Below are 16,609 nucleotides of genomic sequence, written 5' to 3'. Positions count from 1 at the left end.
TAAAATACATTTCTTAATGTAAGTCATGGTCTAAAATATTTGAAAATCACTGACTTAACAGAGCCTAATAGAAAAACTGAATCTAATTTGGAGGCTTGCTTTGTTTTTATTCTCAACTGCCCAGTAAGAAACACTAAAGTATAGGAGAGAGAGCTTGCACTTTGAAGCCAGACAGACTCAAGTCAAAATGAAGTTTAAACACCATGAAACTTGGACCTTGGACAAGGTTTCTTGATCCTCCTCTTCCTGATCTGCAGATGGAGGTGATAATGCCTTTTTCAGTGTTCATATAGGAGGTACCTGGCTCTAAGCACTGTCTAGTTTTCAGTGTCTAGTTTTCCTTCTATTCCCTTGACTTTGGAAACACCAGCAGAGATCAGCAACCCAGGGTCACAGGCAGCTGCCAAGGAAGGTTTCCACTGCCAGAGCCACAAGTGCTGAGGAGGTCCAGCATCCTGCAATAAACCTTAAATGACTTTCTCCCATGCACATCATTTCCTATCTGTCTGGAAGAGCTACCTCCCACAGCATGCTTAAGCTGAAATCATTGCTTGGTCAAGTCAATTAAATAATTTGAGTGAAGCTACAATATGTAAGTCAGTTAAGGAAAAGAGTTATGTGACATGAGCATGGTTAGACTCTGATCTTCTGTTTACAGAAAATTTATTAGATTGCTACTTTGGTCTGGTTAGAATATTTGACATAGTAAGTATTAGAGGTAGAAATGACAAGAACAGAAATGACAAGCTAAAATCAATCTGTTAGGTCACTGGGGTCGAATCTCCCATTTTATATATGAGAAAATAGCATTCCTGGGAGGAACGGAATCTTCCAAGGTCAGATGGCCAAGGAACACATGCCCATCCCTGGGAACCTCATTTCCCAAATCCTGAGCCACAAGACCTCCTCCTTAGAATAACTCTTCCATTTAAACAGAAACAAAAACCGCAAAACCTTCCTGGATTTATTTAGGTGTGGAAATGTGGGGAGGGAAGAGAGCTAAAGTTAGTGATTCTCAGCATATATCTGTAAGAAATCTTTGTGTGAGTCATCATAGCTAACTTTAAAATTGACACAGAGGACACAGGACATAGCAAACTTGCAATCTATAAAAGAAAAATTTAACTCTTTATCACATACATTTCAAAGCTCAGCCTCCCAGTTAATCAAAAGTAAACAATGAAAATGAAAGCCAATTAATCCAAATGCTATATTTCACCTCTGAAAATATAAAAAATTATAATATTTAATACTACAAACTATATAGCAATATATAGGTAGAATCTTTAAAAAGCTAATAAACTTTGATCCAGAATTTTTGCCTCTACAAAATCAGAAATTCACATGTAAGGCTATTTTTGTAGCATTTTTTTCTTATCACAGTAAAATGTTATCAATTACAATGTGAAACTGGCATTCTAGTGAATAAAATTTTAGAAAAAATATTTAGTGACATGAAAAAATTGCTCACAATAAGCCAAGATATTAAAAAACTCCTTAAATTATATATGCCCAATATGATACATAAATATAAAATTGTGCTTATCCAATACCATTGCAATTTATTTACACAAACAGGTATATGTGTATGTGTATATATGTATTTGTATATATGTTTGTGGTATGAGAAATCTGGAAGACTATTACATGCATAAATGTGCTTAGTTACCTTTGATGGGTCAATGGAGATATAATGAGATATTTAAAATTTCTTTTTTACAATTTGACACATTTTTTATAATCTCATACAATAAATGTGTTTGTTATTTTAGAATCTGGTAAAAATATTATTTAAAAGGCAAATCTAAAATTGAAAGTGACCCCAATAACTTCCCATTAGAGTTACCTCTTAGGTTTAATTTGACTAAAGATTTTGCTGTTGGTAGGATTTTTTCTTGATGAGCATTACTGTAATAAACATTCTGGGAATATATCATCAAAATCCCATGTCAGTGTCACCTATTATATGTATTATCTTTTGACTGATCTACACTCTGAAATATGTTTCTGGCCCTAGAATGAACTAAACATTCAGAGAAAACCCTCATAACATACTACTTATCCAAATGTTAGATGTTATATTTATTTAGTGAAGAATTATGGATTTCTTACAACCCAGAACACCAAGTTAGCACAAATCCGCAAATGTCTGTAGGGCTTTGCCTTCCAGGTATTAGCCATTTCCTATTGGCCTAGAAACTAGGTTTTTAGAGGCTGCAAAATAAGGCCTGACGGGGGTAGGGAGTGGGGGTGGGTGGGTGGATGGGTAGTTCAAAGGCCTTCTCTACCTATAAGCTAGGACTCATGAAGCATTGATGCTTTTAGTGGGTGAATAAAGGGAAAAAAATCTACTCAACAAAGGATGATGATAGAATATACTTGTTTTGTTTTGTTTTTGAGTAGTACTGAAAAAAAAAGAGAGGTAGAGAAAGAAATAAAAAGGAGTGGGGGAGAGTATCCCTTAAGAATTTTTAATCACAAGCTCACGCATTTGGCTTTGAAGTCTGAATTTGCACTAGCTGGGAACAAAGATGTCAGACATTTAGGTTGGAATGGTTCGGTGTTGGTAAGAGTCCCACACCCTTGACAGAAGAACAATCCTCTCTGGAGGCCTCAATGAATTCCCACAGGTAAAGGTCCAAAGAACATGTGTTCAAGTTTTTAAAAAAACTACTAAATACATAAGAAAGCAACCGCATGGTCAAGATTCAATAAAACAACAAAACTAGACCTATAAGGATAGGAACACTAAAATGACCAATTATGAATATAAAATAAATATGTTTAACATGTGTGGAGGAATAAAAGAAGGCATTAAAAGTATGATGTAGGAATAGGAACCACTGAAAATCAACCGGTAGATCTGAATAAGGGCCACATAGAACTTAAAGAAATAAAAAATATGGCAATTAATATCAGAAACTCAATGGATGAGCATTAGAACAGATTAGACAACACTAAATAAAAATGAGAAACTATTATAGAAGGTAGATACAAATAAATGAACAGAAAGAGGATCACAGAGAAAGATGAGCAATTAAAAGACATGAAAGGTAGGCTGAGATGGTATAAGATATTTTCTTTTTTTTATTATTGGGGAATCATTGAGGGTACAATGAGCCAGGTTACACTGCTTGTGTTTGCTGGGTGAAGTCCCTCTATTAATAGTATCTTGCCCCTAAGTGGTATATCACACACTGTGGCCTTATACCCACTCACCCCTTCCCTCTCTCCTCTGCCCCATTCCCCCTCTCCCCATCATGTACTAGCATCAATTGTCCTCATATCAGAATTGAGTACTTTGGATTCTTTCTTCTCCATTCTTGTGATGGTTTACTAAGAAGAATGTATTTCAACTCCATCCAAATTAATACAAAAGATGTAAAGTCGCCATCTTTTTAGTGGCTGTATAGTATTCCATGGTATACATACACCGCAGCTGGTACAAGATATTTTCTAATCAGAATTCTAGATGGTGGCTATAGTAAGATTAGAGTAGAGGCAAAATTTGTGGGAGGCACTAATCCTCCAAATCAAGAAGCCTAGTGAATTACAAATAGGGAATAAATAAGAAAATCACACTTGTCATATCTTAAGAAAAATGATGAACACCAAAAGCAAAGAGAAAATCTTAAAGGTAGTCAAAGAGAAAAGATGTATTTCTTACACAAAAGAAATATTTACACTGACAATGGTCTTTTCAACAGCAAAAATAGAATTCAGAGACTGCAGAATATTATTTTTCAATGTGGAATGAGAAAATAATTTCCTACCCACCAAAATTATATTTAAGAATAAAAGTAAAATAGATCTCTAAGCAAATAAATATCAGCTGCATTTACTATTAACAGATTAAAAGACCTAATTTACAAAAAAGAATAAGGAGAGGGGGAAATTGGTAAATACGTGGATAAATCTAAAAACGTTGATGGCAGAGTGACAATGCTTAATTTGTGGGGGTTAAAAAAATGAAGATTCTCTCTCAAAACTGCTACAGAATACCAAAGTAGAACTGAAATCCTGGAATTTATTCAAATCCTATACAATGGGAGAGAAGTGATTGAGTTAAAATATTCTAAGGTACGTAGGTTGTTTAGTTAGAGTGTAAAGATCTTTATACTCAATAAACTTCATACTATATTAAGTTAAATACAGGGGGTGGCACCTGTACCTCAAAGGGGTAGGGCACTGGCCCCATATGCTGGAGGTGGCGGGTTCAAACCCAGCCCTGGCAAAAAATTGCCAAAAAAAAAGAGAAAAGTTAAATACAGGTTAAAATTTCTAAGGGAAACAGCAAGAGAACAAAAATGGAATATTTAAATTTCAAACTGTCAAAGAGAAAAACAGATTTAGATAACAATCCAATCCAAAAAGGCAGGAAAAAGTTATAGAAAGGAACAGAAAGACCAGAAAAATTAAAAGCATAACAATAACACCATAAAAAGAATCCAAATGTAACAGTAATCACAATCAATGTAAACAAACTAAACTTTCCAGTTAAAAGACAATGACTGTCAGTCAAACCGAATTAAATAAAATGCAGCTATGTTTCCGTTACTAGAGACTTACATAAAACAAAAGAAGTCTGAAAATAAAAGAATAAAAAAAAAGAAACTTGTCAAATTCACATTGTGGATATATTTGTGTCCTCAATTGCCAGAGAGCAGCTTAACAAAGCAATCCCATTCTTTGCTAAAGTTAAAATACAAATTATCTGGTTTCACTAAACACAGCGGGGGATGTAAAAAAAAGGGGGGGAGTGAAGAGGAGTGGAAGAGGACAGAAAGAAGAGAGAGAGAAAGAGAGGGAAGGATGTGGTGACACTCAGTTCTCAGAAGGATTTGCAAAGTTTAGGTTATCTCTTGCCAGGGGAGACCAGTATAGCAAAGGGAACGGCCAAGGGCAATTTGAATTGTGTGTATTAATATCCACTGGGCCCTTTTGAATCTCTCAAAATGCCTCACTCACTCCCTGAGTCATAGGCAGCAACTGGTAGGTTTTCTTTCAATATAAGCTGAGTGAAACAAAAAAAAAAAATTAAAATATCACCATGTTCTATCCCTAGATAAACACACACACTATATCCATAGGTATCTAGTCAGCTAAGAATTTCAACACCTGGCTGAACATGGTGGCTCACACCTGTAATCCTAGTGCTCTGGGAGGCTGACGCAGGTGGACTGCCTGAGCTCAGGAGTTCCAGAGCAGCCTGAGGAAGAGTGAGATTCCATCTCTAAAAATAACCAACCACTGTGGAGGGCACCTGTGGTTCCAGATACTAGGGAGACTGAGGCTAGAGGATCACTTGAGCCCTAGAGTTTGAGGTTGCTGTGAGCAATGATGCCATAGCACTCTACTAAGGGCAACAGACTCTGTCTTCAAACAAACAAACAAACAAAGAAGAATTTCAATGCCTATTTTTTTTTCTTTTGAGAAGGACAGGGAATTAGTTTCCAAATATATCAAGTAATACATTCTTTTATTTAATATAAAGAAGTTTGTACAAACCTAATTTGAAATTTGTACATTCATTTTTCTAATTTGTTTACTAGGTTTGAAAGGGGGACAAAGGTTGAGTTTTAGAATAGATTCTACGTCTTAGGAAAATATGGGGCTACACATGTGTTCTTATGAAATTATTGATGGTTTAGCACCTTATAATACATACTTCACTTATAAGGAATATTTATAATATTGTTTTAAACTTGATTCTCCCAAAAACATCAATAATAATTTGAATGGAAAAAACTCGGTTTACAACTTTTCAGGGGCACACACACTGAATAAGGCAAGGCATACCTAAATTATTAAGTAATCTTGCTCTTCAACTATCCCGCTTTTAGCATCTTTATTTAGATCATTCCCTTCCGTAGAGCCAGGCCAACTTACTGTCAGATTACAGTGCCAAGTCTAAGACGGAGTTAAATACCATGGACAGCTGCTTTACAGGCCAGTGACAACCTAGCACCTGACCCCAGCAGCCAGGCCAGGCACGTAGCAAAATGAGCCAAATGACCTGAAACGCAACTGCAGAATTCAAATTTATTCCTAACCAGCTATAGAGAGATTTCACAAAGAGAGCCCTAGCATTTATTAAAAAAACACACTGAAAACAAAAGTCCCTCCCTAGCATAAAGCCAATGGCCTTTTTATTTTAAGCAAAATTACATGTAATAAAATTTCAGGACAAAGAGAAGCATTCAGAGGTTTCCTTCGAGTTTATAATAACATTTGGCTTGCCTATATTTACCATATGTGGACTAAGGCTTATGAATATTACAAGACAACCAATATCATATGACCCTAAGGGGTATAGTGGCCTCCTTAATGATTTGCTAGAGTAAATTCAGCCTTCAAGGAATGTTTTATAATTCTTGAATCTAAATAATTTACTCTGATTCCATTTTCATGTAAGAAGAAAACATAAAAGGAAGGGAATTAATATTTATCACATAACCCACATTTGTCAAGGACCACGCCAGTCACTTAGCGTTCATTTCTTCATTTACTAGTTTTGCCAATCTTATGAAGTAGGTATCGTTATTCTGATTTTCCAGTTAGGAAACTGAGGCTCAGAGAGTTTAAATGATTTCTCTGAAGTCACTGGGCTTATTGTGCAGCTAGACCTAAAACCTTTTTCTTTCTTAGTGAAAGCCTCAGGGTCTCTCTACCATGTGGTGACACTATACAACTTTTTAAATAGGGTGGTAGTGTCACCAGAAGAAATAGTACTAATACAACCAAATAACATGTAGGGTAGAAAAATAAATAAAATGAGATGAGAAACCATTGCTTTAACTATGAACAAAAAGCTAGTTCCTATTTTTCCATACTTCACAGTTACCCCATGATATACATCATCAATAATAAAACCAAACCAAGAATTTCAGTTTCTCTGTGAAGTATGCAGTTTCAAAGATATTTCACTGCCTGGTAGAGGTGATGATTTTCTTGTAGCAAGAATAATGTGATGATTTGTACAACAACATCTAAAATGTGTATCCTCCATTTCCCCTAATTCCCATGCCCCATAATTGAGCAAACAGGATAATGAGGGAATTTTGCATGAAAACAAGCTTAATATTTTGCTTCCTAAATTCTTATACAACGCATTCCTCTCTATGAAGACTCCCTTGAAGGCCATATTTGGCTTACGTTTTTTTTTTTCCTGAGTGTTCTGATGACATCAGAGGTACTGCTTTCTGCAGGAAAATGAGCTACACAGGCAGAAAGCAACTCTTCAGACCACAGCACTAGATGGCCACACTCAAGGACTCACCTCTCTTTGGAACACCTTATCTTCAGTGCTTGGGGAGCAAACCTCCCTAAGACTCGGTCGGCAGTCAGGCATATGATAAAGGCCATGATTGCTGAAAGAAACTGTCCAGGAGTAATTCAAAACTAAAAGTGGCAAGGTGACATTTCCTTCAGAGAAATCATGCATTATTATGCACATTCCACCTAAAAAATGTATGACCAGGCTCTAGCATTTTTGAGGAATACCAAACAAGATGTACCTGTGTTCTACTTAGCTACTGAATGCCAAGAGAAACAATAATGACTAAATGAAACAAATTAAAGCTATCTGGTGCTAAAAGAAAAATAACATAATGAACATGTTGGGGGAAATCAAAAACAGGAGAGATAGTTATGCTTTCTTTTCAATTTAGGAAAATCTGAAATTTCCTTAAAAACACACAAAATTATGAATAACAATGTTAAGGAATGTCATGCTCAAGGGCTGACTTATCAATTATCATAAAATGGCACTGATAGTCACCTAATTGAGTAAGTGCAGATCCTGCCAGGGCTACTTTAATGAATGGTTTACAATTGATTAAAAGCCGTCTATAGCGTGTATTTAAAAAGTTATTTCCCAAATGCATGAAATCATTCCCCATCCTACCCTCCACTAAAATCAGAATACAAAATTGTCCTGCCATAGTACCTAATAGTACTGGATTGCTCTGCAGATTCACTTTTCATAAATGTTGCCAATATAACCTTCAGCCAAGTCTGTGTCTAAGTTAATGAAGTTCCCCAATGATGTAAGAAAACAAAAAAGGACTGCGCTCTCAAGAGATTTCTTTTTATTACCATTGATGTATCCAGGATGTTATAAGACATCAAATCATTTCTTTGCCTCTAAAAAATATGCCTTTCCTTGACAATTGTTCAATACTATAATTGGAATAAACACAGAGACTGCTTATGGAAACCACTCAAACAGGCTTGAGGAGGGGGCTTGAGGGACCCTCCTTTTGGCTAAGAGCAGAGAGAGGCTCCAGAGATGGTCCTTTCTGACACCCTGAAGGAACTATATTCAGTTGTTTCACCTGAATGCTTGTTTGCTATGTATTTTTCTGTTTTTTTATTTTGTTTTACTATTTTGTTTCACCGAGTGAAACGTTGGAAAAAATACAATATAAAACATTTCTCTTTTGCATGTAATAAACAGAAATATTACTAGGGTTTTATCCTGCACATTGCTTCCATTTTATGGGCGCTACAGAAATGATGGTCATCAAACTTGACTATAAAAGAATTATGTAAATCTGGCTAAATTAATATCATTCTTTTCTTTTCTTTTTGGGCAAAATCTCTCACCCCCTACTTAAACATCTGTTTTTTGCATAGATGAGAATTTTCCCAGATGCTAGCCTGAAAAGTCTGTGTACACACTGTGGTTTTCTGTTTAAAATCACATTCGGAGACAATATTTCACTGCTAGGATATAAATCAGAACTGCATTATGCTACAACATACATTTTTTATTGATGCTGCCTATCATTATTTTTAAGAAAGCTTACATTATTACAGATCAATTTCTTCTAAGCTTTTTACCAATTTGCTTTCCACCTAAGTGTTAGGAGGGCCACTATTGTCTATAAAAGTCCTTCAAATTCTACTGTAAGAATATTTTGGGTCACGTGTTTCATGGCATGTAAAATGGGCCACTGTGATACAGAGACAGGGGGCAGGGCTGGCCCATGACTCTCTTTACAACAGATGCTGATTGGTTCCTAAATAAGTGATCAGAAATATGATTGTGTAAACAAAGAAAAATGGCCACGACCACTCTAATGACCAGACCTGTGAGGCTGCTGACTTGAAGGTATAGAGCTGGCAACACAAACAAACTTTCTTTCCCAGACATCTTTATTTTCATTATTATTTTTTTGTTGTTATTTCAGTTTTTTGGCCAGGGCTGGGTTTGAACCTACCACCCTCAGTGTATGGGACCTGCGCCCTACTCCCTGAGCCACAGGTACTGCCCACCCAGACATCTTTAAAGAGATGATTCTTGGTAACTGACATGTGCCCATTAAAAAGAAAAAGCTCTGTAACTTGCTAGGGACATAAACACTTTCCCATGAAAATGAAACTGCTCACCAAACTTATGCCTACTTTCAGAAAATAAGAGGCAAATAACTGCTGAGTCTGCTCTGCGATGCTTATGTAACCTATTTACAAATGCTGTACTCTAAAGCAAGTAGCTGGGGAACTTAGCAAACACCTATAAGAATACCCCCAAATTAATTTTCCCACTGTCATGCTAGTCCACCCATCACAAAACTGCAGAATGCAATCTGCGATGCACCATAGCTTCAAACACCATCATATTAAAAAACAATTGTAGATCTCAAAGACAGGATGTCATTCAGAACTATGGTCAAGAAGAGCATTAAATTAAAAAACCACCACCACCAACCTTTGCTTGGGCCTCTGGTGCTGTCACCTTGACGACTTTATTGCGATTTATCATTTGCTTCACCCATCTTTCTACCTGGACGTTGAATTTCATGAAAACCACATAGCAAAAGTAAGCCGTTAAGAGCAGCAGGCTTTCCCACCACATGATAAAATTATCCAGGAAAAATATGATCAGCATGATCAAATCAACGATGTAGAAGGACACATCCCGAAAGAGCGGCCACCAGGTCAGGTTTAGGATTTCTCTAGAGAACAGAGCACACATGCCAATAACAAAGAGGATGTTGAACACTGCTGAACCTACGATCGTGCCTATGCCAACGTTGCTGTGAGCAATAAACACCCCTATGAGAGATGTGAAGAGCTCTGGGGCTGATCCCCCCGCAGCCATAAAGGTGGCTCCGGCCACATCATCAGAGATGCCCAGTTTTTCAGTGATGACAGTCAAAGAAGGGACAAAGAACTCATCGCAGACGATGGCTAAGGCTATGAACATGTAGATCATCCCAATGACATGGAGAACGACGGCACCTTTTCTTCTCTCCTCAAGGGAAAAGATGTCTTTAGGGTAGTCTCCTTGGGCATGGTCTGTACTATTCTCAGATTTGCCTTCCTTAGGAAGAGATGGCTGTGGAGTGTAATCCCGAATCTTGTCGTTTAAATCTAAGAGAGTTCTGTGATGGTAACCCTGGGCTACCCTAGGGCCACTTACAACACTGGCCTCTTCTGTGCTCTGTGTATCTGTCTCAGAAAAGGCACTGATTGAAAACGAGACAGTGCTAATGGCTACCAGGCCCATGAAAAGGCCTAAGATTCGAATAATCTTCAGTTTTTTCTTGACATTATAATGTCTCCTGCAGCCGGGCAGTGACTCATCTGAACACCACTTCTCCAGGAAAGTGATGGTGGTGCTTTGGTGCAGATCCATTCTGGGTCTTCTGGTGGATGTGGTGGTCTTCAAACTGTAGAGTCAACCAGATGGTTCTTTCATACTTTCTCTTAGTTTAGAGTTAACAGTGCTTATATGGGCACTTCCACAATCAGTGATTCTTATGCTTCACAGGAATTTTCATCATTTATGCTTAAATAAAAATAAAAACAAAGATAAGTAAATCATAAAATCATGCCTTTTTTTTACAAAGAGAATTTTGCAGGTATGATAAAGTCATCTTCTGCAGCTGTGTGATCTTGGGTAAGTAACTCCCCTCTGCCTCAGTTTCCCCATTTAAAAAGTGAGGACAATTATAGCACCAAGGATTGCTTTAAGATGAGTTAAAACATATGTAGCACTAGGAATGTGGCATCAGTAAGCTTTACAAACATGTATGTGCAAATCCAAATATATATTTTGGTAAATCCCATTTTAGATGTAGAAAATGTAGATGTATGTCAGAATAAAAAAATATATATCCATACAATCTATCCAATTAGCTCACCTTCAATCATGTAACAACCTTCCAAGGCTAAAAAGATCCTACTGTTTCCAGAACTACCTAGATTCTTGACAACCAACAATTATTCATGTATTTACTTTTAACCCAATTATATAATTCCCAGCTGTGGGCCCATTTTTTTTCTGATTTAATCTATCACTTGGAAAAGGTCGAGTGCTGGAAGAGGTAGAGTGTTCTTTTCCTGGACACATAGTGATTTCGGGATCATATTTTTCATTAAAAGCTTTTCCTTTATCAGATGCAGGAAAGTAGCCCTTTAAAAATTTAAGTTTAGAAAAGAATCCTCTGGAAACATGCGCAAGCTATCTTTCCTGAACATCTAGACATTGTTTTCAGCTAAAGCATTAAAAGACAAAAACAAAAAATAAAAACCTTTAGTTGTATTTAAAATCGACAGCTTAGTAAATCAAACTCCCAATGCAGTGATGTAACAAGTAGGCTATTTTGAGAGAGCAAATGTGTATTTCATAAACAAGATGCAAGTTGCAGCAATACCTCTGTCCACAAAATCTGCCCCAAATAGCCCCGACACTGACTCGAATAGCTGACCGGCCAGAGCAGAGTTTTTATTCTCTATCCCACCGAGGAGATGGGCGACATACCCAAACACACAGCTGGTATTGTGCAGTTTCCTCTTTTCAATTTGTCTTTAAAAATGCTGTTCTTTTCAGCAGCTATGATTTCATTTTAAAGGCATTCGCTGAGAGCATCTCAGGTGTAAAATAAGCTAATTAAACCCACGCCACTTAAACACCGCGATTAGCTGGAGCTCAGGTCTGCAGGACAGAGCAACCGCATGCAAGTCAGCTCAGGCTGAGTCGCTGCTACTCCTGAGGTCAACGGAGCCCACTACGGAGACTCCCGGGTGGCTGCAGATGTCCACGCTTAGGAAGAACGATTAAGCGATTCACCGCTCCAGGGGTTGTCACAATGCCCGGCCGGCAGAGACCAACTCAACTCCTGGGGCGCATGAACGTCTCCAGCCGGAGTCAGGCTCGCCTTGCAAACCCCACTGCTTGCTCCGTGAGAGCTGCCTGAGCAGGCGAAGTTCGCCCCCAGCAATGCCCCAACTTTGCCCAGCGTGGTCTCAAACTTTCCCCGGTGGATTAATAGGAAAATAAAACTAAAGGATAGACGCCCCACCTGCGAGCTGGGCTTGGCGCTGGGATGCATTTGGGGAGGCGCTTAGACCGCATCTCCTTGGTTGGTTTGCAGGAGGCTGGGGAAGGGGAGCCCCCGGCGCGTCTCCCCGACTGCAGGCCCTGCCCCGCGCCCCCAGCTCCAAACCATAGCACCGGGGGAGAGGCGGGGCCTCGGAAACCGCGCCCCGGAGCAGAGAGAGTTGGCTAACTCCTAGCGGGGCCCGGGGCGCCCACGTCCTCGGCGGAGACACCTGTGAGCCGGCAGCACAGCAGCAGGATGCGCGCAACTGGGACCTGGGGACAGCGGCCACCTGGGCCACCGCCGCCACTGCGGCTGGCGGGGCGCAACTGGCCGCACTTACCGGGCTCTGACAGGCGGATGAGCGCTCGCCCCGGGCAGGACCGCGGCCCGCCGCTCCGCTCCGCCGCCGCCTCCGGCCCTCCGCCTCGCAGCTCTGAGGCCCGGGCTCCGGCTGGTGCTGGCCGCCGCTGTCGCCAGCCGGGGCTGGGCTCGGGAGGAGACTGAGCCGCCGAGAGCCCCGCTCGGCGTCTGGCGCTGCCCGGCCCCTGCGGCCCCTCCCTCTCGGCCGTGCGCGGGGCGCGGGCGCTGCGCGCTCCGGAGCCCTCTGCTCCACGCCTCCCGGGCGCGGAGGCGACGCTGGCAGCCGTCTCTCAGGAGATTTCTCCGCAGTGAGGACGGGGTCAGGATCCGCAGGCGAGCAAGGGCAGAGAGGAGAAATCGCACAGGTCGGCCACGCGCCTGATTCCCACAGCCCGAAAGTACTGTCAACTTTGGGGTCATCTATGCCGGGCACCGCCTCTCCAATTATCTCAAAAAGTGATAGCACTCTCGCCTTTCTTTAGGAGGCGATGTAATGTGTAATGGTGGAAGAGACGTTCAATGGAAAGGCACGGAGGCCTGCAGGACAGGCTATTGTGGTCCCGGGTTTCTCCAGTCTCGGATTTGGAGGGATGGGACACTAGGTCTTTAGTCTTACAGGCTGACCTTTCCTTTCACGGGTGATGAAACTGAGACCCAAGATCTAGTGCCATTTTGAGTCACTGACAGGCTTTGGATTCTGGCTTCGGGGCTTCCAGCCCAGAGCTCCTTCCTGTCCTGTCTGGAAAGCAAGATCCCCTTGACCACAGAAATTGAATCAGCCTTCCTGGGGAGTAGAAGCAAAAATTGGGGACAGAGTGGGAGAAGATGACACAAACAGTAGTGAGGGAAGACTAACCCAGCCCTGTGTCAACCACTAAAGCTACCAGGAGGTACCCGTCACGTGAAACTTCGGTAGCTTTCAGCATTTTCCACCCTTCTTACCCCTCCAGCCTACTTTTGTCCACCCGTTGAAGAAAGTTTCTTCATGCCCTTAGTATGGGGGTAATGTCAATTATACCCCGAGAGTTCATGACCTCTGATTTAAGCGTATACCTCTGTTCCCATACCTCTGCCTACTCGTCCTAAGTCAAGAGATGCACGGGGAACTTAAAAATCCCGCCTCGACATCCGCAGTAGCTGGGATTACAGGCACGCACCATGGTGCTGGGCTAAACTTCTTTATCTATACTTTTTATTTTGGAAAATTTCAAACACATACAAATGTAAAAAAAATCTTACAGTGAACCTCCCTGGGGCTCTCACCATCTTGAGCAATTCTCAATTTATGGCCAATTGTGTATTCTCTATACTTCTTTTTCCCATGCCATCAATTCAAAGCAAATCCTAGATATCATATCAGTTTATCTGGAAATAGTTTCAGAAGGCAAGGAATCTATCAACTACTACTAAAAATTTTGTCAAAAAGATCAGGAAACAATTGAAATAGGCTCCCAATGACCAAAGATGAGCCAGTGTGTATCAAAAGAGAATTTGCAATTGTTCCCAAACACATGAAACAGGAGTGTCTATAACTTCATAAAAACAGATCACTTGTGGTTGAGAGGGAATCAACTCTTTAATTTGAAACTGTTTTAGGAAAACAAGAGAACTGTTCACTTATTCTGGCTTTCCTGTGCGAAGCGGACCTCTGGGTAACCAGGTAGGCTTTACTTTTACCCTGTCTTGTCTCTGTTTTCCTGTTTTAACAATCCTAATCATTCCCGAGGCAATAGATGACTCTGGCTATGTAGGTTGAGGGAAAAGAATATCTTGCACAAAATTGTGCTTTAATGAAAAAGATTATAATATATTTTAAAAATTTTATTCCTACCACCATGTATCCTCCTACCAGTGTCCTTATAAATGTTATCCAGCAAACTCCCATTATGTGCCAGTGATGACCCTGAGTCTGGATAAAGTGGGAAGGGGAAATAGGCCCAGATAAAGTCTTCAAGAGTCTGCAGGTTTGGTTGGTTGGGGTTTGCTCTTGGCTACCTATAATAGACACTTACCTTTAGTGATTGAACCAAACAGGAATCTATTTTTCCCATGTAAAAAGAAGAGTAAAAGTAGACTGTCCATGGTTTGTACAATAGTTCCCTATGTCATCAGGGAACCTAGACTCTTTGATCTGTCTTCCTTAATGTATGACTTTTATCCTCATGGCCCCCAGATGGTTGCCTCTTTTTAGCATCACATCTGTGCTCCAGGAGGAAGAAAGGAAAGGATGAAGGGTGAAAGGCAGAAGGCCTCCTTGCTAGGTTTTGCCTTTTTATGTAGGAAGAGACACTGTCAAAAGTTCACTTATATTTCACTGGTCACAATTTGATCCCCTGGTCATACCTAGTTGCAAGGGAAGGTAAAGAGTATTTGAAGTGGGTTCATAGTCACCTTTTAGAACATCAGGGTTCTCTCAGGACTAGAGAAGGGGGAAATAAATGTTGGGTGAGTAACTAGCAATATCTGACACATAGTTCCAGAGCCATGTCAGTAAGAGCCACTGGACTGAAGATTTGGCAGTTAACCAACACCTTGGCGATCAACCACCATGATAGTTGAGAAGGCTAGAACTGACATCATGGTAGTAATAGAGAAAGGCACGGCCTATTTGTCTAAGTCCCCTGACATGAAAGCAGTAGAAGAAATGAACCTGTAGCATTCCCAGACCTTATTGCTTGAGGAGAGAGGAGTTTCATGAGAAATTTTACTAAGACTAAATCATGAGTCCTTAAACAGTAGCACTGACCAACTCTTTTGATAACAGATTAAAGTGGATTAATCAATGGGTCTCTTTATATTTGTTATTGTACAAATAATAATTCCTTATTTTAAAAATATCTATACAAGTGTAAACATTAACTGGCATCATGTTTACCTTCCTATTAACTGTATGATTTGTATGAACACAGAGGTTTGGGGAGTCATTGCTAACAGTGGGCTCTTTTTATAATTCTGGAGAGGAGGCTTTCACCAATAAATAATAAATTTTAAAAATCACAGGGTAATATTTCAGCTAATAAGAGATTTTAAAAATAAAAGTACCAAAACTAGTTAATAGTTTTGCTAAGTACTTTCTTCTTATAGAGAAAGAGGATGATATGATTTAAAATACGGTTGGAACATCTACCTGCCCTCACCTAAAATGGCGTCCCCACAAGGCTCTGAGCCTACAATTCCACCATTAGAAATTCATTACATTCAGGATTTTTTAAAAGATAAATAGCTCTGGAGTCCTAGTAATGATTAGCAATTTTATATTGTTTCTGACTTGACATTCAGTTTAAAGGAAAAAAAAAATTCTAGTAAATCATCACAAGAGGAGATAAAAGAAACAGAGCTTGGCCAGGAAGTTGTGGGCAGCCTAGGGACAAAATAAATTACCGCACTCATGTTTACTTTGTCAGTTTAACCACTTCTTTCTTCATTCTTTCTGCATACACCACCTTTTGTTTCTGACTTTTATTATAGTCTCCAGCTTCTCTGTTATTAAAATCTACAGGAAATCAGGACACATATGAAGGATTCAAAGTACACAGAAGTAGTAGATCCCAACCTTGACTCTAGCTAGAAATTAAACTGTGAACATTTTTGTTTTTTAATTCCTGACAACAGCCTTTACTCTCTTCCCTTTACTATAAGCTCCTCCCAACACAAGAATCAGTATCATGCATTTCTCAGCATCTAGGACAGTACTGGGCATTTGTTCAACGCATATCTGTGGAATGAACTAGGATGCTGGCAAACACAGTTACCTAGAGGAAAGTGAGTCAATCAGGAAGATGCAGGTTATGCTGCAGGAAGAAAAAGCTCAAAACTCACAGTGGTTTAAAACAGCAAAGTTTTCATTTCTCACACTACCTGTCCTTTGTGAGTTTTGCTGTGTCATCCTCATTCCTGACCCCATGCTGCTCACTATC

General features: G+C 39.8%; 1 protein-coding gene across 2 annotated transcripts in view; it reads right to left on the bottom strand.

Annotated features, from left to right (window-relative positions):
- Window positions 1-10,704, bottom strand: part of SLC24A2 (solute carrier family 24 member 2) — a 247,913-nt gene extending 237,209 nt beyond the window's left edge. For both annotated transcript variants that reach the window (XM_012813838.1, XM_012813842.1), the window contains exon 1: window positions 9,713-10,704. In XM_012813838.1, coding sequence (XP_012669292.1) covers window positions 9,713-10,642 — 930 coding nt within the window. In that variant the 5' untranslated portion in view covers window positions 10,643-10,704. The remainder of the gene's footprint in view (window positions 1-9,712) is intronic.
- Between the last annotated feature and the right edge of the window lie 5,905 nt (window positions 10,705-16,609).

This window comes from Otolemur garnettii, unplaced genomic scaffold (genome assembly GCF_000181295.1).
Source record: "Otolemur garnettii isolate 467f Iridium unplaced genomic scaffold, OtoGar3 scaffold00006, whole genome shotgun sequence".
Classification (NCBI taxonomy): domain Eukaryota; kingdom Metazoa; phylum Chordata; class Mammalia; order Primates; family Galagidae; genus Otolemur; species Otolemur garnettii.
The sequence above is the reverse complement of the archived record's forward strand: the minus strand, read 5'-3'. Positions and strand labels throughout refer to the sequence as shown.